At 35.4% G+C, this 27,635-nt stretch overlaps 1 protein-coding gene across 5 annotated transcripts in view; it reads left to right on the top strand.

Moving 5' to 3' along the window:
• Positions 1–27,635, top strand: part of Nbea (neurobeachin) — a 511,635-nt gene that overhangs the window by 146,965 nt on the left and 337,035 nt on the right. For all 5 annotated transcript variants that reach the window (XM_051176972.1, XM_051176974.1, XM_051176973.1 and 2 more), the window contains exons 25-29: positions 900–1,080; positions 2,257–2,387; positions 7,825–7,932; positions 13,188–13,356; positions 15,341–15,436. In XM_051176972.1, the coding sequence (XP_051032929.1) occupies positions 900–1,080; positions 2,257–2,387; positions 7,825–7,932; positions 13,188–13,356; positions 15,341–15,436 (685 nt within the window). The remainder of the gene's footprint in view (positions 1–899; positions 1,081–2,256; positions 2,388–7,824; positions 7,933–13,187; positions 13,357–15,340; positions 15,437–27,635) is intronic.

Raw genomic sequence — 27,635 nt, 5'->3', positions numbered from 1 at the left:
CATTCACCATGAGCTTGACTTTACCATTTAGTTAAAGATAAGTCAGTATGGCTAGTGTGTATTTTCAGAAACTTTGAACAATGTTTTTTTATTTACAAAGCATCTCTTTTCTTTGCTCCTTCTGACTCTAAGAAAATTAATTCTAGTTATAAGAAAATCAAAATAATTATAGAGTTGTTAGTATAGAATGAAAAATGAAATGTTGCCATTGCTTATAACTTACGGAGTTATGTATTCTAAGAAATGGAATAGATTTTAATATTCCTTCTGAAAGAAGGAAATTACATTGCATCACAGAATATTTTAGTGAAAGTCTAACTTTCATATTAACAATGCTACTACTTCTCCTATAGCTAGGGTTTCATAGCTTATCAAATAAATATCTAAAGGAGTGATCAGTTTGACCTTACTTTTATGGCATGCATGAGATCATGAGTGTTTCAGTTTATTATTCTAAAACAGATAAGTCATTAGTATGTATTCTAGTTTGATATTTGATAGCAAAGAAAATTATTGTATATTTTTCCCATTATTCATTATAGTTGTAAGAAAGGAAAACACATCTATTTGTATATGAAAATGAAGATCTTAGGAAAGGCCAATTTTACACTTCTTTTATAGTAAAACAAGAACAAAAAGATATGTGTGGTTGTCTTGAAGTATCTTTTTGAAATCATATGAAGTTCTTTATTCAACTAATACAGTATTTTTTAACTAGTACTAATTTTAAAATGGGCTTTTTATTTAAGAAATGAAATTTGGCAAGTTCTTGTGATAGGTGGTATTAATTTATTCTTTATATTCTTAGCTAACCTTTCTAAACTTCTTTTCACCTATAGTATATGTAACCTGTACCATATATCCCAGTTTTAAACAAAACTTACTCTCCTCTTTTAAAGACTGAATTGGAAAACATTGAAGTGACCCAAGGCATGTCAGCAGAGACAGCAGTGACGTTTCTTAGCCGCCTCATGGCTATGGTTGATGTCCTTGTGTTTGCCAGCTCTCTAAATTTTAGTGAGATTGAAGCTGAAAAAAACATGTCTTCTGGAGGGTTAATGAGACAGTGCCTAAGGCTAGGTAAGTATACTAAGACAGTAATATACACTGTGTAATTAAGAGGACTTGTGCAGCTTAGTAACTGTCTTGTTATCCCCCGGATTACTCAGATTTAAAAACTTGTATCATTTCAGTGGAGATTGCATGGAATCATTTACTGCTTCAAATGTAGACAAATATATTTAGAATATTTTTAAAAATCAGTAAAACTGGTACATACCATTGAAATTATTTTGATGTAGATCCCTTTGTGAACCTGGTTTGTGTTCTTGGGCTGCAAACAACTGAGGATATAGTATATAGTAGAGCCCTTACCTAAAATAGGAGATCCATGAGTCTAATGGCCAGTGTTAATTATCAAAGGAAGGCAGAAAGGAAGTGAGAGAAATGGTGGCCCAAAAATCTGTATATTTCCTAAGGTAATGATTACGTGCCAGTCTTCCTGCTGTGCAGATAGCTATTAAGACCTTTAGAATGGATGATGCCTGAAGTGAGAGGGTGTGCTCTGTAGAGTCTCCAAGATAGGTAAAATAACGACAGAGCCTAATCATTAAACATTTTAAAGATTGATATGAATTCATATGTGTATTATGACTGCATATATGTATAGCATTGTGCATATATGTTTGGGTATCTCTATTAATGTATGCACACGTAGAAGTCAGAAGATGATGTCCAGTATCCTTTCCTGTCAATCTCCACTTTTTTCCTTTGAGACAATCTCTCACTGCACCTGGAGCTATGGTGTTCTCTTATATTACTGGGGTTACAAGTATAAGTGATCATACCTACCTTTTTATATGGGTGCAAGGGATATGACCTCAGCTGCCCATGCCTGCACAGCAAATGCTCTTATCCACTGTACCATCTCCCCAACACCTCCCATATGCATTTTAAGTTGCTAAAATTTTTACTAATATAGACCATTTTTAGTAGTGACTGATGGAAAGTATAGAATTAGGAAGACTTATTTGGGGAGCTTGAAAGGCCATGGTGACTGTTTCTTTTGACTGAGTGTACATGAATATTTTATTTAAATTCTATATTATTGTAACTTCATTATTATATTTCATAATTTAAAGTTATCATTTTAAAAGTAATACTTTATAGGAAAAAAGGAAATATGAAAATAAAGAAGTAAATTTAAAACATGTTTCTATGTCAACAATTTATGTTACTATCTTTCTGGTTTCTTAGTTTGTTGTGTAGCTGTAAGAAACTGTTTAGAATGTCGACAGAGACAGAGAGACAGGGGAAACAAATCTACCCATGGAAGCAGTAAACCTCAGGAAGCTCCCCAAAGTGTGACTGCCACAGCAGCATCCAAGGTAATCAGCCATTTCCTCTGTAGTATGCAGTCCTTTTTCATTTGTGAGACCATGTATCTTGGACCATAAAATGACATAGGCTGATGCTCTGCTGCTGGCTTCTCTGCTCCTTGGTTGTATCTGCAAGGTTACCTAACCTCTTAAGATTTTTCACTGTATGTTATTGAAGAGGTACTACTGATAGGGTTCTTAAGAATTACACTGACACATAGCAATGCATATTTCTGGTATTTCTTTTTTAATTCATCTTTTTAAATTTATTTTACATACCAAACTCAGTTTCTCTATGCTTCTCTCCTCCATTCCCTTTCCCCACCTCCCTCCTATGCCCTCACCCCATCCACTCTTCCTCCACCCCATTCAGATGAGTTAAGGCCTCCCATGTGAGCCAGCAAAGCGTGGCATATCAAGTTGAGGCAGACCAAGCTCCTTCCCCATGCATCATTGATGAACAAGGTATCCCAGCATAGGTTATAGATGTCAGAGAGTTATTAGCTCATGCATCAGGAACAGGTCTTGGTTCCACTGCTAGGGACCCCACAGAAGACCAAGCTACACAACTGTCATTCAGATGCAGAGGGCTTAGAGTGGTCTCATGCTGGCTCCCTAGCTATCTGTCCAGAGTACATGAACTACCACAAGCTCAGGTCAGCTGTTCCTTGGGTTTCACAGTTGTCATGTCATGATTTGACCCCTTTTGCTCATATAATCCCTCCAACCTCTCTTCAGTGAGACTCCCTGATCTCGGTCCAGTATTTGGCTGTGGTTCTCTGCATCAGTTATTGGATGTAGGGTCTATGATGACAATTAGGGTAGTCACCAATCTTATTACAGGGGAAGGCGTTTTCAGGCACCCTCTCCACTACTGTAGGAGTCTTAGTTGGAGTCATCCTTATGGATTCCTGGGAGTTTCCCTGGCACTAGGTTTCTCCCTAACCCCATAAGGCTTCCTTTATCAAGATCCTCTTTCATTGCTCTCCTGACACCATTACTGTGTCCTAGTCTAGGGACAACTCCTCTGATGATTTCAGTAAAACCAGCATATCTCTTTATTACTCACTGCACTTGTAATTAAATGTTCAGTATTGACACATAATTTTTTCTCAACAATTGAAGACATACATAGAAACTTTTCAGTTGGTTTTCTAAGTTCCATGGCTCTGTATTGCTAAAGATTCTGCTAAGCCAGCTGCACATGCATAAAGTCTGTTAGTTATTTACAGTGTTGCAGCCTCTTTCTTGTTTACTGCTGTGAGGGAAATATGGCCCACATATTATTTTTCTGCTGAGAAGACTCCATAGTGATCTTCATTGCTTGAGAAGTTAAGTATTAATGTGTCAGCAGTCTTGCTCATATTCACTGCATAGACATATTAAAGGGCTAGTTACTAGAGGGTGGTGACCATATCTTGTACATCTCTGCGCCTTCAGAGCATTTGTGATACTGTAAGTTGTAAAGAAATGTTCCTGAGTTATATTCTAGATTCTGCCACGTAGTGTAGAGGATCCTGAGGCAAATTTCCTTATCTTCCATGTCTCAATTATTTAGTATTTTATGTTAGAATTTTAAATTAATGATAATCTTAACTTACATGATGTTTATTTAATTAAATTCAAAAATATTGTATTAAAATACATAGAGGTTTCTGGAGTGAGGTGGTGAACATTTAGATGCTACTGATGCCTCTTGCCTTTCTTAACACTTCAATGAGTGTAAGTAATCCATTGCTTGGGAGAGACTTAGGTTTTGTCTGTGTCTGTACTTTTCTTTCTTTCTTTTTTTTTTTTTTAATTAATCAGTTTACACCCCACCACAGTTTCCCTTCCCCCTGTTCTCCCATTCATTTTCCCTGCCCCAATCTGCTCTTCTATTTCTGCTCAGAAAGGGGCAGGCTTCTCATGGGTATCAATAAGCATGGCATATCAAATTGCAGTAAGACTAAGTACTTCCTCTTGTACTTAGATTAGGCAAAGCAATCCAGTATGAGGATTAGGTTTCCAAGATCCAACCAAAGCATTAGGGACAGCCCCTGCTACCACTGCTAGGAATCCCATAAATAGGCCAAACTACACAACTGTTACATGTATGTAGAGTGCTTAGGTCAGTCCAAAATTGGTGAATACCCTAATTATCATCAGAGAGCCTTCATCCAGTAACTGAAGGAAAAAGAAGCAGAGACCCACAGCCAAGCATCAGGTCGAGCTCAGGTGCCCTGCTGAATAGAGGGGAGAAGTACTGTAGAAGCCAGAAGGGTCATCACCGGAAAACCCACAGAAACAACTATCCAAGCTCATAGGAGCTCAGAGTCTAAACCAACAGCCAGGGAGCCTGTGCTTTTACTTACTTACTTACTTACTTACTTACTTATTTATTTTATATAACCAAGTCCACTTAAATGAAAACAAACATTTATAGACAATATTTGGGAATTTGGGCTTCGTTCTTTCCAAACTACTTCCTGCTGGTAAGGGGTGCTGTCATGGGGGATTCGAAGAAGATTCAGAAATCCTGGCTGTAGTCTGTAAGGCTGCTTTGTCCAGCTGTTTTGAATGTAGGATCACCTGGTACTCTGTTTCAGGTGGTCTGGCTTGATCAAACCACATTAGTCTGGAAGAAATCCACATCTTTTCATTTTCTGTGGAAACAAAAATAGAAATCCTTTTCCCCAAAAACTTGTCCTTGAACTTAAATTTTGGATTCAAAGCATTTTTTTTTATTTAATTTATTATTTTACATGTCGATCCCAGTTCCCCCTCCCTCCCTCCCTCCCCCCTCCCTCCTTCCTTCCCTTCCTCCCTTTTACCCTCTCTGCCCTCTCACATGCACCCTAACCACCCTCCCCTCCCATTCCCCCATCCCAATTCCATATGTAGGGGAATGCCTTCCAGTTGGGGTCATGTAGATCTGACAGGTTATGTGAACTAGGGACTAGGGCTTCTCTCCTGTCTCTAGGTTAAGGCAGTTATCCCTCCATGGGGGATGTGTTAGCAAGGTCCTTTTGTGCACCAGGGATACATCCTGGCTCCACTGTCTGAGGTCCCTTAGACTGCTCAGTCCTTCTGGCTGAGACCCATATTCAGGGGGGCCTGAGCCAGTCCCTTGCTGGCTTCCCAGCTATCACTCTGGTGGCCCATTAGCTCCTCCTTGTTCTGGTAAGCTATCTCTATATATGTTTCTGCCACCTGGTCTTGTCCTCTCCATCTGCATCTGGGTTCTAGTTCAACTCAGTGTTTATGTATGGGTGTTTGCTCCTGTTTCCAACAGGCATTAGTTGAGGGCTCCATGGAGAAGTTAGTTGTTGATTTCACTATCCAGGAAAGGCATTTATGGTAGCCTTTCCACGGAAGCTCAAATTGTTAGTTAGCAGCAGTCTTGTAGTTCTCTGGATCTTTCTTTGTGTTCAGTTTTATCTTCAAACCAATATTGGCACCCTCTTTTATGTTCTCTCTCTCTCTCTCTCTCTCTCTCTCTCTCTCTCTCTCTCTCTCTCTCTCTCTCTCTCTCTCTCTCTCTCCTATCTTCTATTCCTAACCAGGCTCAATATTCCTGGTCGCACATGCCTTCCTCTCCTCCCCCTCATTTTCTCCTACTTCTCTCTCCATTCGCTGCCCCCCCACTTCCCCTGTGCTCTGGGGGACTTGTCCCTTCCTGGTTCTGTGAGGGACTTTATATGAATCTCTTAGAATACACCTTGTAGCCTAGTTCCTCTGGTGGTGTGAATTTTAGGCTGGTGATCCTTTGCTCTAGGTCTAAAATCCATATGTGAGTGAGTACTTTTTGTGACTGGGTTACCTCATTCAGGATGGTTTCTTCAAGTGCCATCCACTTGTCTGCGAATTTCAAGATACCATTATTTTTTTCTGCAGAGTAGTATTCCATTGTGTAGATGTGCCACATCTTCATTATCCATTCTTCAATTGAGGGGCACCTAGGTTGATTCCAGGTTCTTTTCATGCCAAATAAACATCAATGAGTAACAGGAAGTCTTTTAGAATCCCCTAAGTGTGGTTATTATATTATATAAAAAGCATTCCCAATGAGACAAAAGTTTGTGTTGTTTAGTTGAGTTAGTGAGTGTGTCTCTGGCTAGAGATTTGGCAATGAAAAGGAGCTAAGTGCTAATACTGGAATATTAGAAAAATATTTGAAAGCAAAGTATGTCAGTATAGAGAATAAAAGTCAGTGATGCTATTTTATGCATGCATTTCATATGTGGCACTTAGGCACATAAACCCTAGTTGATTTTTAATGTAGCAGAAAGGAAATCTGGACACACTTGCATGAGTGCTGTATCTCCATGGAGCCTCATATCCATACTGTGTAAACACCGGAACAGCAATTTAAACCTGTCCTCACATAACCTTTCCAAGGTCAACTGGGATTAAGGGAATCTTTGTAAAATGAAAAATATATTAAAATATTTCCAGTTTTCCTACATGTGCTGTAGATTTATCTATTCTATAAATTACATGTAACTTTTAGTAATTATCCCATGCTAAAATTATCAATTAGGTGATCCAGTTGGATATGGTGCAGTTACAATTTCACATAGAGTACATAAACTTGATGATTTTAATGGAAACCATGTAACTGTCAGACTTCAAATACTGATCTTTTTCCTATACCATGTTCCACAGGAGCTTCACAGCATCCTTTAGGGATGAAAAACCGCAGTGGCATATGTAGGGATTAGGAATTAGACTGCAAGCACATACCTGTAATATGCAAAACTGGCATTTGCATTTTATATGCATAAATTGTCAGATTTAGTCCAAAGCATTCTTAGCACATCGAGTAATTGAAAAAACACTAGATTGAGCCAGAGTAACTTGATGCACTTTCTAATTTATGTTATGAACATATTATCTAAAATCTTTAGATTTTTTGGTTCTTCAACTACAGAAAATCATTTCAATGACATATTCTCTAATGTCTATCAACTATATAAGTTTATTTTAGAGTTTACCTTTTAAAAATGTTTATGAAGTGACCACATATGCAATTGCATAATGTTAGATAGCGATATATTAATCTCAAATATATATATATATACATATATATATATTCATTCATGTTGGATAAATTAAGAGAATTGAAGACATTTATTAACTGGAAATTTTAGTAATAAACATTAAGCCAGATAGCAGAAATGTGCACTCAGTTTATCTGAAATGCAAGATCATGTTTTCCCTACCCAGCCTTAATAATATGTTTGTGAGACCATAGAGGCACCTGTGTTGATAGCAAATAAGAACTTCGAGAAGAGAAAGCATGACAGGCAAAGAACAGAAAATAAACACTGCACTAGTTTTATGGTCACGAATTTCAGTGAGGAGGCAGGAAATGGTGTGGGATGATCAGCCTAAGGCAGAAAATTCTCTTAATGATGCTTTTCTAGAATATGGTATTTCTTCATAATTCTCTTTTGTTTTAAAGACTCCCTTAGAAAATGTTCCAGGTAACCTTTCTCCTATCAAGGATCCCGATAGACTTCTTCAGGACGTTGACATCAATCGTCTCCGTGCTGTTGTCTTTAGAGATGTGGTAAGTTATATATCTGTTTGTCTTCTTTGAAAAAACAAGAATCAAACAGTAACAACCACAATAAAACCAACTTTGAAATTTAAACAGTGTAAAATGTGTAAAGAATTGTTATCGCTACCAATTATCCTCTTGTTGGATATATATTGCATATTTCTGATGATAAAATAATTGAGCCTTAGTATTTTCCAAAAGGTTTTTTATAGTTTACTTTTGAAAAATGGTATGCACAGGCCTGGGAACTGGCTCTCTGGGTAAAGTGCCTGCTGAAGAAGCATGAGGACCTGAGTTCAGATCCCCAGCATCTACATAGAATCCATGCATCGTGCTGAACATGCGTAACTCCAATGCTGGAGGTACAGATGAAGTTTCTCAGATTCAGTGAGAACCTCTGTCTAAAAAATACAGAGCGATAGAAGACTCACAGGAAAGCAGACACACACATGTGCATACTCGATTGCTTATACAAATGCTAAGAAATTTTGACATTTATTTCATATTCCAAATTAGAAGTAGCCTTGAAGCACTGTTTGACTTTATCTTAGGTCATGTGGTCTTGCTGTTTATATTCTTTACTCCATTTCCACATTATAAATATGTTGTTATTCTCAATGTTTCTTTTATTAGACATACAAAGTTACCTCATCAGATATTAGTGAAAGTTGCCCTTGGGTATGAGAAGATATTTGATTTCATTTTTTTAAAATATTAATTATTATTATTTATGTATGTGCTCATGATGCATGTGAAAGTGGTTGTTAATACTACAGTGTACATGTGAAAGTCAGAGAACAACTTTGGAGAGCCTGTTCTTACCTTCTACCTTTATGATGGCTCTAGGGATTGAACTCACTTTTCCAGGCTGAGCAGTAAAAGCTTTTACCTATTGAACTATCTCATTGGCCCCTACTTTCACAAATGATGGTAGCTGTAGGAATCTTAATTAGAAAGAAGGCTTAATAACATTCAAAGAAAGAGATAGCTTAAGCAGGGTTTAATAAAACTGTCTAATCCATGACTGCTTACTCAAGACAATTAAAAGTAAGATTGACCATTTTATGAACTGTGTAGAAGTACAGTGTTTCACAGCAGATTAAGCAATAATAACAGTTTTTGATATAGGCATTAAAAAAAAGGTTAGATTAGATCCTGTGGTTTTAATTACAATTAATGATTCAAGGAATATTTAAAGAACTGTATGTTTTAAATGTATATATAACAATTAAATGGAGTGCTTCTGTTGTTTACAGTGTGGTTGCAGTAAGTCTAAGCCATGTGGTATGATGTTTCATGCTGTGGATATATAAGAAATATTAAATCTTATAAGTCAACTGGAAAATTAACAGCCAAAAAGATAAATAAGAAAATATAACAGAGTTAAGTAATAAATACAAAAATGTAATATAAATCAAGAACATAATTAAAAAGTATCATTTGTGGATAACAGAATGAAAATGAAAAGGAGATATTTTCAGTAGTAAGTCTACTAAGACATAAATGATAATGCTTAGCCTTACAAAAGGGAGTAATCAGGCCTTCTATGTAATCATTGCTGTATAAGGATAAATTGGACAACCTTTTGTATAGTTCTTCACAAATAAAATATTAGGAAAAAGAAAAAAAAACTCTTTCCAATACCAGTGTCTCACAAACCAGCAACTGTACTTGAAGTTATGTAACAGTATGCTTGAGCTATAAGCATCAGGCAGGTCTGCATGAGATTGACAAAACACATTTGTAGAGTCAGTGTTAACCTATTTTTCACTATGCTTCTAGATTCCAAATGAATCTCTCTCATGGAATAATCTGGAGCTTTGGAAGTGCTTTTACAATTGTTAGTGTGTTAGTTGGTTGTATTTATTAAAGATAAGAATTCTACTCTAGTTTCAAAGGTTTTATAAAATAACAGTCACATATAGTATATTTAATTTCTGAAACATATCAGACCTCAGATTAGGTTTTAGGAAATATACATATGCACATTACGTGTGTGTGTGTGTGTGTGTGTGTGTGTGTGTGTGTGTGTGTGTGTGTGTGTGTGTGTCTTCAGAGGAAAAATAATTGAATTTTTGACAGCAATTTTAAGACAGGAGCTTTGGCGCTTCCTTGAAAATCTCCCAGCTGTTTTGCTTTTCTAGCACATAAAGTTTTTAGAATTATAGACTCTGTGTGTGTGTGTGTGTGTGAGAGAGAGAGAGAGAGAGAGAGAGAGAGAGAGAGAGAGAGAGGGAGAGAGAGAGATTGGGATTATTGTGCTTTTTAAGGACGTCTGAGGGTGTGGAGGGCCATGAAACAAAAAGAGTCTATTACCTGTATAGAAGGAGAAGAATTTTTTGTGTAGAAAGATGAAAACATTGCTTAAAAACAATCTGATGAGTTAGATGACTCAGCAGTTGGTGGAGGTGCTTGCTTGCAGGCCTGATGACCTAAATTCAATCCCCAGATCCCACAAAGTGGTTGGAGGGAACAGACTTAACTTGCAGGAGAGCTGTCTTCTTGATTCCTACATGTACATCACACATTAAGAATTTAAGATTTCTCCAGTCTTGGTGGCACAAGCCTTTAATCCTAGCACTGGCGAGGCAGAAGCAGGCATATCTATGTGAGTCCAAGGCCAGTCTGGTCTTCAGAGCTAGTTCTGGGACAGGCTCCAAAGCCACAGAGAAACCCTGTCTTGAAAAACAAAAACAAAACAGAACAAAAAAAAAAAAAAAAAAAAAAAAAAAAAAAAAGAATTTAAGATATCTGAAAATTTTTCTAGAAAAGAAAGTCTGTGTTTAAAATGTTCTCAATGAAAATGAAATTATGAACAAATTCATTTTGTTTACTGTCCCCACCAGAGACTATATTTTATAAGATCTCCTGAATTTCAAATAACATAAAATTTAGTGAGTTTAATACTTCAAAAAGTACTTGGAGTACTTTTTATAGCCCCAGTATATGCATTAAAATCTAAAGGAGTTACAGTGCTAACCACTTATTTATTCAAATTGTGGGGTGAAAAACAGTAATACACAGACAAAAAAAAAACAGTTCATGTCTTTATAATAATAAAATACCTCTAAACGTCAGTTAATTTGTGTAAAATTAAGTCATTCTTGAGGTGTTTAGCTCCTGTTTATATGGTACTTTATTTCCAAAGACACTGGAAGTAAGCAGTGCCAATTAGGAAGGAGATGTAAGTTGGCTACCAGTGCAGTTCATGGTGGTGCTTATATGGTAGCTTGTATTCATTTGTTCTATATGTACTTATTGAATGGTCTCCAGTTGCATGAAGCAGAATTTCCTGTGGTAGAAACAGAAGTATTGTGGGAAATAGGGTCTATTACAGCTTGGAATGTGTGAATTCATTCATGAATGGCTTCTTTTGTTGGTAGGATTATACTTCATTTTCCTTTGTAATAACTGCTTAAATGTTTGATTTTTGTCACTTCTGTTTGTATTAGTCCATCTGCATGAAAATAATACCATTATGCACTTTAAACACTTCATAACAATGTATTTCCCTGTAAAGCTCTTTGTCATTCATGGTGTGTGAAACATTAAATTTATAACCCTTCAGAATAAATTCCATTATTTTTATCATTTTTCTGTTACTATATTTAAGACTGTTTCAGCATAGCAAATCACCAATAAATATTTGTCATTTGTTTTCTTTCTGACAAATTACATAAATTCTGAATCATATTAGGATTTTGCTTAAATGCCATAGTAAATATAGACTGTTCATTAATGAAGTAACTAGAATTGAAAGAGTTTTATTTTCTTTTTCTTATTTTTGTCCTGCTGTACAGCTGCTGCTCACTATACTTTTGGTTTGGAAATAGCAGTCTTACTAGCTGATCAAAATTTACAAGATGGTCTAACAAGGATGTATTGAGCCTTCATGGTGTTTCCCCTAGAGATGCTTTTGCCAGCTTTTGGCTTTAGGCAGCTCAGTGTATTTTGGGCTAACAACGCTGCTACAATATTGTCTTTCCTGCCAGACCTCAATGCTTCTACAAGCTATTGTCCTATTTTTTAAACACCTTTTCTTACTTTACTGTACTCTGGAAGTATACTATTTCATCTTTAGATATGGAAAAGAGCACATCAAATATCTGTAGTGTTTGAGAATTTATTTTCCCTTCCAGAAAAACTGTATTGTTACATCTTTTTGCATATTAATGCAGTAAACTTTAATTATTCATCACATAGGTTACCATATAACATTCTGTTTTTATAATAGGATCGCATAAAATTCTTATTTTTTTCTTAGTGAAGTTTTTAAAATTTTTTTTGAAGGTTTTTTTTTTCTTATTTTACATATCGATCCCAGTTCCCCTCCTTCCCATGCCCCCCAGTCTCCCTCCCATCCCGTTATGATTGCCATTGTTTATCTCTGCCATCTTCAACCCATATAGCCTCTTGCTCAGGTAGTAGTGTGTTTTGTAGTCGTAATTTTTCTCTATTAATCATATTTATAATGCTTAAATCCTGATATTTTTTAAAAACTCAGGACATTAATTTATCTTCTGCATGTTTTATAAGGAAGTCATACAGATAAAAATGGCAAGAGAACAGGGTGATATTTTTGTAGCACACTGAACAAAATCATGTTACCTTTTAAAATTATTTGAACTTATAACTCAGATTAAACATTTTAGGTGGTTTGTGTGTATCTTTAACAGGATACTTAGTAAATAACAATTTATTTTAAAACTGTTAAACTACTAATGTTCTTTGAATGTATATTGTGTGTGTGTGTGTGTGTGTGTGTGTGTGTGTGTGTGCATGTGTGTTATGCACAGCATCCGCACACATGCTCACTTGCCTCAGTGCATGGGCAAAGGTGGGGGACAATGTTACAGTGTTTTCTGCTACCATGTAGGTGCCTAAGATCAAATGCAAGTGTCTTTTCCCAATAAACCATCTGGGCTGGCTTCAAAGGTTTATTTTATTTTATTTTATTTACAGTGTAAATGTGCTTGTGTCAGTCGTGTATGTTTGGTGCCCAAAGAAGCCACAAGAGTATGTCATATCATCAGAAGAGGGAGTTTTGAATTATTGTGAACCACCTGATGTGGGTGGTTGAAACTGAACTCCTGTCCTCTGTAAGAGAAGCAAGTGTTTTAACTACTGGTTTATTTCCCTAGCCCTCCTTCTAGCAACTTTTAAATCAAAGTTTAAGGTCTAATAATAGAAGAATAGTTTCCTATATTTTATGAATTTATATCTTAAAAATTTTTAGTGTCAAACTGCTTTTTTATTTTGCACAGGATGATAGCAAGCAGGCACAGTTCTTAGCTCTGGCTGTTGTTTATTTCATCTCCGTTCTGATGGTATCTAAGTATCGAGACATATTAGAACCCCAGAGAGAGACCGCAAGAACTGGAAGCCAACCAGGTAGAAACATCAGGCAAGAAATAAATTCACCAACAAGTACAGGTACTTAGTATTTGGTTTCCATTATTTGGTATTATACTAGTATTTATTTCTTTCCTGCTCTCTCTCTAATACTTTTGCATACGTGCTTGAACTGTACTTACTTTATAGATACATCAGATGTTTACAGACTTGGTAGAGATGCTGATTCAGTATTTGTAGATCAACACAAATATACTGGATATATCTGTATATATTAGCTGTCATTCTCATATGTCAGTGTAACTTTTACTTTTTGATTTCCTAATTATGACTTCATATTATTAGGATATGCTATTATTTAATATGCAAGGGACTCATGCTTTTCAACACATCTTGCGAATCTTTTGTAAGCAGGAAAATAGGAGGTACTAATAGTAAAGGTAAAAAAATAAGGTAAAATGCCAACCTTTACAGCTTAACTCAGATATTCCTTCCCTCCCTTCTTTGCTCTCTCCCCTCATTCTCTTCTTGAAACTAAGTGAATGCTTAATTCAGCATCTAAATATTATATCAAATATATAATATGCAAAGAAACATTTTGAATTTTGTACAAGTTAGAAAAAGTGTACACAAAGTAGTTTTAATTAAAAGAGTTCAGGAGAAGTGAAGTTGCATCAAAGACAACAGTGAGCCACCTTGGGTTGTATTGACCTTATTTGCAAAATACATGGCAGGAGCTATTGCATTATTGGCTATCTCCACTCTAGAGGCAGTGGTATCTGGGAGAATGGAGCCACCAATGAATGAGGTGGTCTAAAGTCTCATGCAGTAGCCAACTTTATTCATAGCTTCAGACAATTTATACTCTATGGGTTAAAAAAAAGTTCACATGAGTAAAGTTTTCATTAGTTAAAGGACAAGGACAACCTGCACATCGCAAAATCATGTTTTTCCATCAAGGCATACAAAGGATAGTTTAAACATTTAATTGAATAGCAGCAAGCAATAATATATAATCTGAAGTAAACTCACTCCTAACTGCTCCACTTGTGAGGAGCACAAAAATGCATTACACAAACAATTCTGTGTTTTGAAGAAACTGAGGTCACAGGATTCTTGTTTTCTTGAAGTGTTCTCACAAACATTCAGATTTTCCTCACAAATCCATTCTTGAATCCTGACTACTATGCTTGGTCTTGACTACTATGCTTGAAAACTATATGTTTTGTGGCAACTTATCATTTGCATTTCCTACCAAGTATATCAAGATTATTTTCCTGTTGTTTTCACTATAATCTTGCTAACTCAGTGGGTATTTCTTGTGAACAAGGTATAGCTTTTGTCCTTGCATTCAGTTATATTTCTTGGATTAACATTTTCAAATTAATGCTACTTAATGCACTGTATTAATATTCACTGTGCTGGCATACACTAGATGTTAACAGTCATACCACAGTAGTGCAGTTAAATTAGTCTGAAATGTAGCGTATTTGGGTATGTTACTGAATTAATTTATGGGTGTGATTCTTTACTAAGTGAACACATGTTTTATAAATGGCTGTTTTAAAAGTGAATGGATCTGTCTGTGGTCAAACCAGTGCATCATTGTTAAGTGTAGCAACCTCAATTACTTTTTACTGCTGTTATAGAGATGGATCACATTTTAGCCACAGGAATTTTTCATTGCAAGTCACACTATTTCATTATAACACTATTATTTTAATTTTATTCTGCCAACTAAACATCACCTTGCCATTCAGGTTGATGTTCTTTTAAAGCATGAAGTCTTTATGTTTAATATATGTATAAAATGAGCACTTTTATAGTGAACCTTCTAGGTCTAGTTTTCTCATCTGTGTGTCTGTTTTTATGTATATTGCTAAAAGTACTCTTCTCAGTGAGTATATTGCCTACTTCCTTTCTCTTAAAATCTCTTTCCTGTCCTCATAGATATGTTCTTTAGTATTTGTGTCTGTTGCAATAATACAGAAATGCCATGAGTCTCTGATGTTGACTATATTACTCATTTTCTTTCTCAAATATGGCTCCATGATTTTCTCCACAGTTGTGGTTATACCATCTATCCCTCATCCAAGTTTGAATCATGGACTCCTTGCCAAGTTAATGCCTGAGCAGAGTTTTACCCACTCATTTTACAAAGGTAATACTGACAGCGCCTCATGGCTCATTTGGTATTCTTGTTTCATGAGTTGTTTTAAAATTAATATTCATGAAGTATTTATATAAAAAAAGGTGTGTTGTATTTCTATACTGTGGCTACTAAGAACCAGTTATAGCTTTTGTTGCATTCCATTATATTTCTTGGGTTAACATCTTCAAATGAATTTATTGTATCACTATGCTGGCATACACTAGAAATTAACAGTCATACCACAGTAGTATAGTTAAGTTAGTCTACAATGCAAATTAACTAGTTTAAAAAAAATTGAATGTAACTCTGGACAAATTGTCCTATGGTTCTATGGATTATTTCACATCTAGTCAGAACATAGTCTTAATACTCTTTAAAGGAATGCAGAAAAGTCTTGCATGAAAAAAATGCATGAAATGTAATGCTAAATATCCAATAATACATTACTAAGCATGTTAAGAGGCTGGAAAATTCAAGCATAAGAAGAAAAGAAAATCATTGAACAGAAATAGACTTGTAAGGAACAATGAATAGTAAAAATTAAGGAATTAAAACATCAACCATTAGAAGTGTATTTAGCCATGCTTCAAGTAATGAAAAAGTGAGAAGAGAATGAGGTCCCATATTGAAAAATACCACTGAAATATCAGAGATGAAAATTACAGCAGCCAAAATGATCATATCATTGGGTCTTAGTAACAGAGGGTTAGCTGCTACAGAACCAGCATTTTAGCAGGCAGAGCTCTCCTTTCAGTGATCCCAAGATTTTCCTGTGTGCCCACCTTACACAATTCATGGGGTGTTAAATGTGATGGGATTTTCTCCTTTAATTGGTTACATTGTTAGTTAAATTCATATTTAATGTAGTGATCCAGGTTGCAAAAGAGGAATTCAGAGACACATGTGAATTGTGAGCAAACCCCTGACAGCAGCTTATAGGAGCTAATAGCACTACTCAGATAAACTCCAGCAAGATGTGAAATTAAGGCCTGAACTAAGAAGACCGTGATTTCTGCTGGCAATTGGAATGAGTTTTATGGAGGACCCTGAGCCCCAAAATGAAACCATAGTTTGATGTATTCCATACCTAACTAATGACGTTCTAGTACAACTTTAGAAGAAGTAATGCTAGCAAAGTATTTTTGATTATACCCAGATGAGTTCTCATATTTTGAGGGAGGAGAGGAGTAATGGGCTTTTTAACATTGTGGTGAAATGAAAATTTCAAATTAGTAACATAAACATTATGTGGAGTTTGTTTGAGAATAAATGTATTCCTGAATGACTAAAAATCTTCTAGAATAATTACCAAGATTTAAGGAGTTTGCTTTGGAATATCCATGCTCATCAGGAAATTTTCACTCTTGCAACATTAAACTTATCTAAAAATTTTTGTGATGACAATAAAAAAGATAGCTAAATTCAGTCTTCATGACTGGCAAAATGGTAAATGATCTTAACTGTTGTTGTATACTGTAGTGCTGTGGTTATTCAGGGAAAAACTATTGGTGACAACAGAACTAAGTAAACACTTAATTTTTCTACAGGATGGGAAGACAGTTTGGTTTTACTATCAAAGATGAATAGGGCTGGCTTTTTGTTGAAGTTCTAAAACATTTCCATAAATTCTGTATTTCCAAGTGGATAATGAAAATGTTTTACATGTAGCTAGGAGAAAAAAGGAACATGAAAGCTAGAATGTAGTTGGATATGTGGGTATACACCTTTAGTTCTTGTACTTGGGAGATAGACGCAGAAGGATCTCTGTAAATTCAGAGCCAGCTTAATCTTATTATATTTTGAGTTTCAGAACAGCCAAACATGGCGATATGTGTGTGGGGTGTGTGTGTGTGTACACACAAACTTGGATATATATATGTATGTGTGTGTGTGTGTGTGTGTGTGTATACATACATACATACATACATACATGCATGCATGCATACATACACATATTGAGAAACACAGTTTCTCTTATATTGTGTTATTCTCTCGCCATCTAAAAATAATAAAAAATGAAGTATGGTCATGGTTGGTAATAACTGGATTATACTCATCTCCTACATGTTAAATGTCTATTTTGTGGCTTTGATAGAATGTTTTAATTTATATCTTTCTGTAATGGAAGATACAGTCAAAGAGAAGTCACAGATCTATAGTCCTTTATTTGGAGGAATACTATTTTGGTTGTTAATATTAGTATTGAAGGTTGAGTACTGAAATTTGTAGTACTGGAATTTCCCAGCTGTCAAATAAAGACAAGAAGCCTCATTAATTATGAATGTTCAGCCTTAGCTTAGGCTTCTCTACTAGCTCTTTTAACTTAATTCAACCTTTTTTTTTTTGAAGTCACTGCAAGTTTGTTTTTTTTTTTTTTTAATTCAACCTTTTTACCTTGGGCCTTTTTAACCTTTCTTTCATTCTGTATGTCCTAATTTCCTGCTTCCTCCTCGTTTGGCTATCTGGAGTCTCCCTGGAGTTCTTTTTCTTTCTTCTCCCAAGCCTTAGTTCTTCCTCCTGCTTACTCTTATACCTGGTAGTTCTGCCTATATCTCCTCCCTCACTATTGGCCATTCAGCTTTTTATTAGACCAATCAGGTGCCTTATGCAGCGTAGGTAAAACAGCAACACATCTTTATATAATTAAACAGTGCAACATATCTTTACATAATTAAGCAAATGAAACACATCTTTGCATAGTGAAATATTCCACAACAAAAATTGACAAATGTTAGCATATTCTGATTGATTTGTGACTCTGGGGGTTAAACTTGGGATGTAGTAGATACCTTGTTTCGTGCTCTATCACTGAACTATGCCTCTTGCACCTAAGATATAGTTCTCGTTTCATTTTGGAAATAAGTTTAAAATAAGCACCCCAATCTTGAGTTGTCATTCCAGCAACAAACTTCTTTGACACTTCTTTTTTGAACTAAAACAAAACAAGTTAGTACATGATATTCTAAGGAGCTGTGTCATTGTTAGTTTAACTTGGGTTCGATATGTTAACTGGTTAAAAGAGAAAAAAAATTGTCATGTCATACGTTTCAAATATTTATATTCCCAGTGTTAGTGGAGCTGGAGAGGAAGGTCAACAATTAAGAGCACTTCCTGTACTTTCAAAAGATCTGAGTTCTGTTTTCAGGACCTAGGTTTGAGTCCCAGCACCCACATCAGGCAGCTCTCAACTGCCTGTAGCTCCAGTTCTAGAGGATCTAATGCATTTTTTTCTGCTCTGCAAGTGCCAACATGCATGTGTTGTACCATATATTTTACTCAGGAACACATACTTATAAAGCAATGGATACTTAAATGTTTATTTTAATCATATTTGCTTTTTTTTTAAATGAACTATTCTTTGTTTCAATCATTTTCTTTGGCTGTGAAGTAATAAAGTGAAGTTATAAACGTAATTGCAGAAGCCTATCCCCATTGTCATCTTCTTGAACATAGTTTCTGCTTACTTCCTTTCTTCTGCTTCAGTAGAATGAGTACTTTGAGAGGGTAGCAGTGACTGTCTATTTATTTGATTTCTTATGTGATGAAAAGTGTGATGTTTTAAGATTTATATATAATATGGAAAGATTGCACCAAACATTTTCACATGCCACTCGTTTAATATGTGGGTCATATTTTTGTGGTAAACATTAGGACAGGTTGGATATTTAAAACCCAATTTCATAAAATTCATCTTTTTGTTTCAAATTTTCCGTGTTTTTATTTAAATTTAAAACAATCTTATATTACATACCAATTCTGCTTCCCTCTCCTTCCTATCTTCCAACTCCTCCCACCATCTTCCCATCCCACCCTCCATCCTCTCCTCAGAGAAAATGAGGCCTCCTATAGAGGATCATCTAAGTCTGTCATTGATTTGGGACAGAACCTAGGACCTCCCCCTGTATATACGCTGAGAGAGTATCCGTCCATAGTGAATGGGCTCCAAAAAGCCAGTTCATGCACAGGTATAGATACTGGTTCCACTGCCAGTAGCCCCACAAGCCCCCCCCCCAGAACTGACACCCATGTTCAGGGGGCCTAGTTCAGGCTTATGCAGGTTTCCCAGCTGTCAATCTGGAGACTGTGGGCTTCCACTTGCTCAGGTTGGCTGTTTCTTTTGGTTTCCCCAACATTGTCTTGACCCATTTGCTCATCATTCCTTCCTGTCTACAACTGGATTCCAGGCTTCAGGTAGCATCTGCTTTCTTAAACTCATTTTATACAATGCCCTTGAGTTTGACTACTTTTTCACAAGTAAAGGATTTTATTGATGTTTTGTGGCTGAGTAATATTCCATCATTTATATGTAAGTCATTTTTTCTATGTAGTCCTCTGTTTATTCCACATCTTAAACATTGTGAAAAGTGCTGTATATGTCTTTAAACTACTTAATTTCCTTTGCTTTGTACATAGGACCAAGACTATAATTGCTGATTACTTTGCTAGTCCTAGTTTTTATCTATTTTTGTTTAGAAGTGCCTCTATAGTATTATCTAGAATGCCTAGACTAATTCACATGCCCAGTAACAGTGTACAGTTTTTTCTCTATATTTGTGATGTCGCACTCCATTGTTGTGATCAGACCATTCCATCAGGAACAAGGTGATAGCTCATTGTGGTTTTAGTTGTTATTTCTAGTTGATTAGTGATGTACAATTTGTCATCACTTTTCATCTTTTCATCTTTTTAATTTTCAAATATGTCTTTTCAGATCCTATGAATATGTTAGAAATTATTTGTTTCTATAATGTTATTGTTATAGAATCCTTTTTAGTTGCTTATGTTTATTTTGACTTTTTCTCATTCTATTGGTTGTTTTCTGTCTTATTTACTTATTTATTGTTACTCAGAAGCTAGTTTCAACTTTCTTTGTTCCTTTTGTTCAAAATATCACTTTAAAAAACTGTCTTATAATCGCTTTCCATTTTCTTGTACTAGTTTTAGTTTCAGGATTTTAAACCTTTAATATATTTTGAATTGAGTTTTATAGGTGAAATAATGAATAGGGATTTAATTAGTTATTCTGAATATGGAAGAAATTCTTCCTCCATCCTCAGTTCTTGATTCTTTGTCAAAAATCTGTTGGCACCAGGTGGTAATGGCATACACTTTTAATGCCTTTAATCCCAGCACTTGGGAAGCAGAGGCAATTGGTTATAGGCTCCAAAACTACAGAGAAACCCTGTCTTGAAAAAGGTAAAATCCGTTGGCCACAAATTTGTAAATTTGTATTTGTGATATTAATACTAATCCATTTTCATATCAGTACCATTTTATTTTTGTTGCCATAAATTTGTGCCATACCGCATATTCTAAAGTGGTACAATTGTACCACTATCTTTTTCTTCAAGATGACACTGGCTATTTGCAGTATTGTCTAGTTTCTTATAAACGGTTCTTCTTCTATTTCTGATAAATGGTATTTTGATGTGAATTATACTGGATTTATAAATTTGCTTGAATAGTGTACAGACATTTTAGCATCATTAATCTTCTGATATAAGAACATAAAATATCTTTGTGTTGTCTTCAAATTTTTTGTTTGTATTTTATCATTTTTCTTGTATAAATTCTTCATCACCTTTTACTAATATATTCATTAGTTTACTGTCATAGCTAAAAAAGATTGCTCTCTTTACTTTTTCAAATAGTGTATTCTTAGAAATGTTGCTGATTTTTCTGTCTCACATTGATTTTTCTATCCCATGATGGCTGAATTCATTTATTGTTTCTGACAGGTAGGTGTGTGTGTGTGTGTGTGTGTGTGTGTGTGTGTGTGTGTGTATATATGTGTATATATGTATGTATACATGTATGCATGTATATAATCTTATAGAGTTTTCTATATAGAAAAACATTCCAACTGCAGAAATGACTTTTTTTCCTTCAGTTTGTATACTTTTGTTTGAATTTTGTTGCTTATTTGTTCCAGTTCAGACTGGTAGTGCTGTATCAAATCAAAGCTGTCTTTCTTTACAGATGCAAGGCATTTCCAATATCTTGCATGTGAAAGTGAGTGCAGGAAATAGTTTTCCAGTACATTAGTAAGCTAGTGAGAAAATTAAGTAATATTTTATAAAGGAGAATATTAGTATTATTATGGAAATATAATTAATAAGCCTGTCCAAACAAGAATCTTACTTGGTAACTTGTCCTGTATGGTGATAAAGCTATATGTTAATGTTATTAATAAAGCCAATAAGTTTGGATAAGTGTAACAGATATTTCAAAGATGTTTTTCTACAATTTATGTTTAAGACAGGAACAAATGAAATAATGAACGGTTATAAGAAAAGACACAAGCATTAAATGTCTTAAGTACACTAATTCTGTATGTTAGTACATGATCATTTTATATATTTTTAACTTAGTTTTCTAGTCAGATGGAAAAAATATTGCTTTACAAAGGAATGTGTAGTATATCTTTAAAAAAGAAACATTTCTTTTCTTTGTTTTGAGGTTTCTATTGAGATAGAATCTTGGTATATAAGTTGGAAACTATATTCTTTCTCATTTCTTTTATTATGCCATATAAATTTTATGTGTGTTAAAGTTTAGTGATAACAATGAAACTGTGAATGTAATATGTTTACTATTCTAGTTAGTGGCATGAGCCTGGTAGAGCAGGGCCTAAATCGAGTTGGATTGAAGTCTCATATCGTAAACTTTATTCAGGCCATCAGATTATTTACATTTTGAGGGTTAAGAAGAATCGCATGAGTAAGCTGTTCAACCACATGGCAAAGCATGCTTTTCCATAAAAGACATATGAACAACAGCTGGAGTAAACTCACTCCTATCTGCTACACCTGGGAGGAGCACAAACACATTCCAAGAACAATTCTGTGTTTTGAAGAAACAGAGGTCACAAAACTCTTGTTTTCTTTGAGTTTTCTTACAATTACTTCGAATTGTCTCAGGACTACATTCATGGGCTGTGTTCTGACAATAAAGGAGATTTGAGTAAATACTTGTGTGATTAGAAACATTTTTGGGGGGGTGTCTAATCCATGGACTAGGGTCATGTGTAACTGAGGACTGCTATTAATGTGTCCCAATACAAAATAATAAATATACTTAAAATATTACAGGGTGTGTGTGTGTGTGTGTGTGTGTGTGTGTGTGTTCCTTGGTTTTGGGGCTTAAATTTTGTAAATGATGACATAATGTCTCAATATCAAAAGGCTGATGAAGACACCTGCCTTGCCATCAAGCCTAACATCCTGAATTTTATCTCTGGTATCTACTTGGTAGAAGGAGAGAATTGATTCCCACAAGTTGTTCTTTGATCTCCACACCCACATGCAGGCAGTGTCATGTACATGTACATACACTCACTCACACACTAAGTATGTAAATATAGAAAATGTTTCCATGTCTTTATAAACAGGGTGCAAGTTTTATTTTATTTTATATTTGAAAAGTTAAAATTGTCTTAAGTATCATGTCTGAAAGACATTAGCAAAATTTTATGTAAATACAAATACGAAGTATTAGATATGTCTGTGATTATTAATAACTTCAGCAGGAGAAATAGCTCAGTCTGTAAAATGATTGACACACAGGCAATCTTACTTCAGTCTCCAGAACCTAGGTTAAAAATAAACTGAGTATGGTGGCAGTGTGGTGGCAGGCTCATGATACTAGAGTTGGAGAGGTAGAGGCAGGCAGGTCATAGAGCCTACTATCCAAATAACTCAGTTGAATCAGTATGCTCCACGCCACAAAGACTGTGTCTCCAAAAAAAACAGGCAGAAGGCTCCAAAAAAACAGGCAGAAGGCTCAGAACATCTGAGGTTGACCTCTTGTTTCTACATGTGCTCTCACACACATACATGTACCTACAAAAACATGTGCCAACTTGCCCCCCACAATGAATGAAAACCTCTTACATATAAATTAGAAGAACACATAATGTGAAAAAAAATGGACAAAAGCAAACATGACTAAAAAGGAAAAGACAACAAATAAGCAAATAATTATTACATTTACTGATAACCAAGTAAATTTACATAGAAACAAAATTGTAACTTCTCAAACTTCAGAATTTGGAAGAGTATATCTAAGTATATATGCTTTTTTCTGTTTGTTTGTTTGTTTTATTTTATATAACCAAGTCCATTTAAATGAAAACAAACATTTATAGACAATATTTGGGAATTTGGGCTTCGTTCTTTCCAAACTACTTCCTGCTGGTAAGGGGTGCTGTCATGGGGGATTCGAAGAAGATTCAGAAATCCTGGCTGTAGTCTGTAAGGCTGCTTTGTCCAGCTGTTTTGAATGTAGGATCAGCTTGTACTCTGTTTCAGGCAGTCTGGCCAGATCAAACCACATTAGTCTGGAAGAAATCCACATCTTTTCATTTTCTGTGGAAACAAAAATAGAAATCCTTTTCCCCAGTAACTTGTCCTTGAACTTAAATTTTGGAGTCAAAGCAATTTTTTTTTATTTAATTTATTATTTTACATGTCGATCCAAGTTCCCCCTCCCTCCCTTCCTCCCTCCCTCCTTCTCTCCCTTTTACCTTCTTTGCCCTTTCACATGCACTCTGACCACCTTCCCATCCCCCCACCCCAATTCCATATGTAGTGGAATGCCATCCAGGTGGGGTCATGTAGGTCTGACAGGTCATGTGAAGTACGGACTAGGGCTTCTCTCCTGTCTCTAGATTAAGGCAGTTATCCCTCCATGGGGGGTGTGTTAGCAGGGTCCTTTTGTGCACCAGGGATACATCCTGGCTCCACTGTCTGAGGTCCCTTAGACTGCTCAGTCCTTCTGGCTGAGACCCATATTCAGGGGGACCTGAGCCAGTCCCATGCTGGCTTCCCAGCTATCAGTCTGGTGGCCCATTAGCTCCTCCTTGTTCAGGTAAGCTGTCTGTATGTGTTTCTGCCGCCTGGTCTTGTCCTCTCCATCTGCATCTGGGTTCTAGTTCAACTCAGTGTTTATGTATGGGTATTTGCTCCTGTTTCCAACAGGCATTAGTTGAGGGCTCCATGGATAAGTTAGTTGTTGATCTCACTCTCCGGGAAAGGCATTTATGGTAGCCTTTTCACGGAAGCTCAAATTGTTAGTTGGCAGCAGTCTTGTAGTACTCTAGACCTTTCTTTGTGTTCAATTTTATCTTCAAACCAATATTGGCTCCCTATTTTATGTTCTCTCTCCCTCTCTCCCTCCCTCCCTCTCTCTCTCTCTCTCTCTCTCTCTCTCTTCTCTCTCTCTCTCTCTCTCTCCCCCTCTCTCTCTCCCCTCTCTCCCTCCCTCCCTCCTCTTGTCTTCTATTCCTAAAGAGGCTCAATCTTCCTGGTCACACATGTTTTCCCTTCCTCTCCCTTGTTTTCTCCTACTTCTCTCTCCATTCGCTGCCCCCCCCCCTACTTCCCCTGAACTCTGGGAGACTTGTCCCTTCCCGGTTCTGTGAGGGACTTTATATGAATCTCTTAAAGTATATATGCTTTTTATACCATGAAAAAATTTCCTCGTATTGCTGTAGTAATTCCTCTTTAGTACTATTTTAGGAAACAAGTGTATACCAATAACTTAAATACAAAGATTTTGTTAACCTTTTTTATTATATAGTTATAAATATGATAAACTATATAAATTATTACATTTACATAAATTTCACTGTTTCAGATTATAAAGTCACTTGTTTTGTCTTACTATCACAGTAAGCTTTAAAGTTTAATAGCCCATCTTATAAATGTGTCATTATTTGTAGACATTCTAATATATTATTTCTGCTACTTGGAATATTAATGCTGAAAATGTTATAAATGTTATATATTTCATTATGCAAAGTAGAAATCATGTTTATTTTCATGATGATTTCTTAACTTGTTTAGTGTAATTTCCTGTTTTCAATTAGTCAAAGCATCTTTCTTCTCTCTTATACTTTCTGTTAACTTCATAATTCAGTGTATTCTAATTTCCTTCATTATATCTATTTTGAGTTAGTTAGTGATTTCCTACCTACCATGTTATAAGTATATGTAAAGGGAACAGAAAATATCTGTATTTATCTGAAAAAAAAAAAAGGTCTAGGATATGTAGTAACCACTTCTAGAAATCATATACTGAAGTGCATTTTTGCAAATTATGGTCTATGTTAAGGAATAAAATTTTGAGAAGCTCAAGAGAAGAAATGTAATTTGCTTTGGGCATAGGGTATGCCTCACAGGAAGTGATATTATGCCAAGAACTAGGCATATTTGGTTAGTTTGGAAAAAGAATAGAAACAGTGATTGGAGGCAGGCTGAGAAGTAGGCCAAATGTCCAGAAAAATTTTGTATTATCTGTTGGTTTAATATATTAATCAAAGGAAAATGAAACTGTCAGAATTGCTTTCATAGATGGGCAGCAACCAGGTTATATATTACTTATAAAAAGCTATATTAAAGAATTCTTTTTAAACTAAGAATAATACCTTATTTGTTCCTTCTTTTGTTGCAAAATGTTAACAAATATTTAGGAACTTAAATCAAATCTGGATTTATTATCCTATAGACATTTTGATTAAAAGTATAACATAAGTTATATTGGGCTAAAATTGGCACATCAGCAAAACTTTTTGTTTCCTTGAGTGTCCAGGTTTCCTTCCCTTTCCATCCATCTTTTAGAGGCAATTTTATTCCTTGACTCAAAGTCTTCTTCCTTCATGGACCAGTAATTGGTGCATTATCAAAACATTCTTTTGTTGTCTCACTTTATTCTGAGTGAAATTAGGAAAGATTTTCTGTTCAAGGGACTCATTATAGTTACCTCACTTGAATAACCCTAGGTAATTCTCATTTTGAAGGCCCTTAAATTTAATGTTGCCTTGTAAGACCAAATATTTTCAAGTTATGAGAATTAGGATTTAGATGCTGTAGAGGTGTTTTTATTGTGCTGCAAGCTGTACAAAGAATAATTTAAAAAAATAATGTTGGAGGGGCATGCAGGAGACTGGATTATTAGGGAGTCTGTTGCTTCTCACTTTAGATGTTATTGCTTAAGAAAATGATGGTAGAGTTATGGAGATAAAGAGGAAAGTAACTAGGGGAAATACTCTGAAGGTCAAATGAATGGGATTTGATAATGGGTTCAATATAAGAGATGAAGAAATGTGATGTTTCAGAGATTACTCTGGCTGTCTGGTGAGAAACACTAAGGTGATTAAAGAACCAGTTGATAGAGTCAGGATGACTACAGGTGGATGGGGGTGTGACAACAATACTAGTGATGAACTGGCATGTATCTTAATCCTTGCAACAGATGTGAGACTAGTATCTTTCAGATATAGTCTCTTTGAGATTTTAGAGGGTAGCTAATTTGTCTGAGGTAACATGGAAAAATAGTTGTAGATGCAGATTTTGATCAAAATAGCAATTTGATCAGTTTAATTAAATTCGCATTACCTTCCTATTTTGACTTCCAGTTCACCTCCAACAGAAAAAGATATCTCAAAGTACTTGCTTGAGACCTGGAAATATGGGAAGAGAGGATGAGATTATAGATGAGTAGAAGAAATAACTGGTAGTGATACAGTGCAGGGGTTCTGTATTTTATGATGGTATATGACAGTGATGAGGATGGCAGCAGGAAACAAAAAGGTTTGTAGTCATCTTACATTTTATTATATACACTTATGTAGTCTTATATTAAAAGCCACTGTAATGTATGTATGATTCTGTACCTGTGTTTTAGATAATGGAACCAGGCTAAAGAAATGAAAATGACTCATTCTAGTTTACAGTGGTAGTTAAATAAATTTTGAAAGAAAGTAAAAGTCAATCCAGATTTCAAAGACTGTACTCTTGTATAATATTCAAATTGCTATTGTACTGTTGTATAATATTCAAATTGCTATTTTTCTAATTTATAACCTATGCATTTAATGTATTTGGCTCTGTGCCATTTTGCGCAACATTATTAATGCTAATAGTTGCTTCTATACAATAAAATGTTTCAAGAACAAATCAAGGCAAAATAAAAGGAAAAGTGATCACTGTAATAATTTTTGATAATTGATTTAAGATGTGGAAACTGAACTACATTAAAAATTAAGTTTTAAACATAACTTAGAGGTGAACCTTAGCTCTGCAAAAATATTACTTCTCCAGAAGAGGCTGTGGGCTCACTGGCGGAAATGTGTAGCATCAACTTCCTTAGTACCTTAAACTTTAATAAAAGACATAAGACAACCAAAGAGGTCAAGCAGCTGTGGGTA

This window comes from Phodopus roborovskii, unplaced genomic scaffold (assembly GCF_943737965.1).
Source record: "Phodopus roborovskii unplaced genomic scaffold, PHOROB, whole genome shotgun sequence".
Lineage (NCBI taxonomy): Eukaryota > Metazoa > Chordata > Mammalia > Rodentia > Cricetidae > Phodopus > Phodopus roborovskii.
The sequence above is the reverse complement of the archived record's forward strand: the minus strand, read 5'-3'. Positions and strand labels throughout refer to the sequence as shown.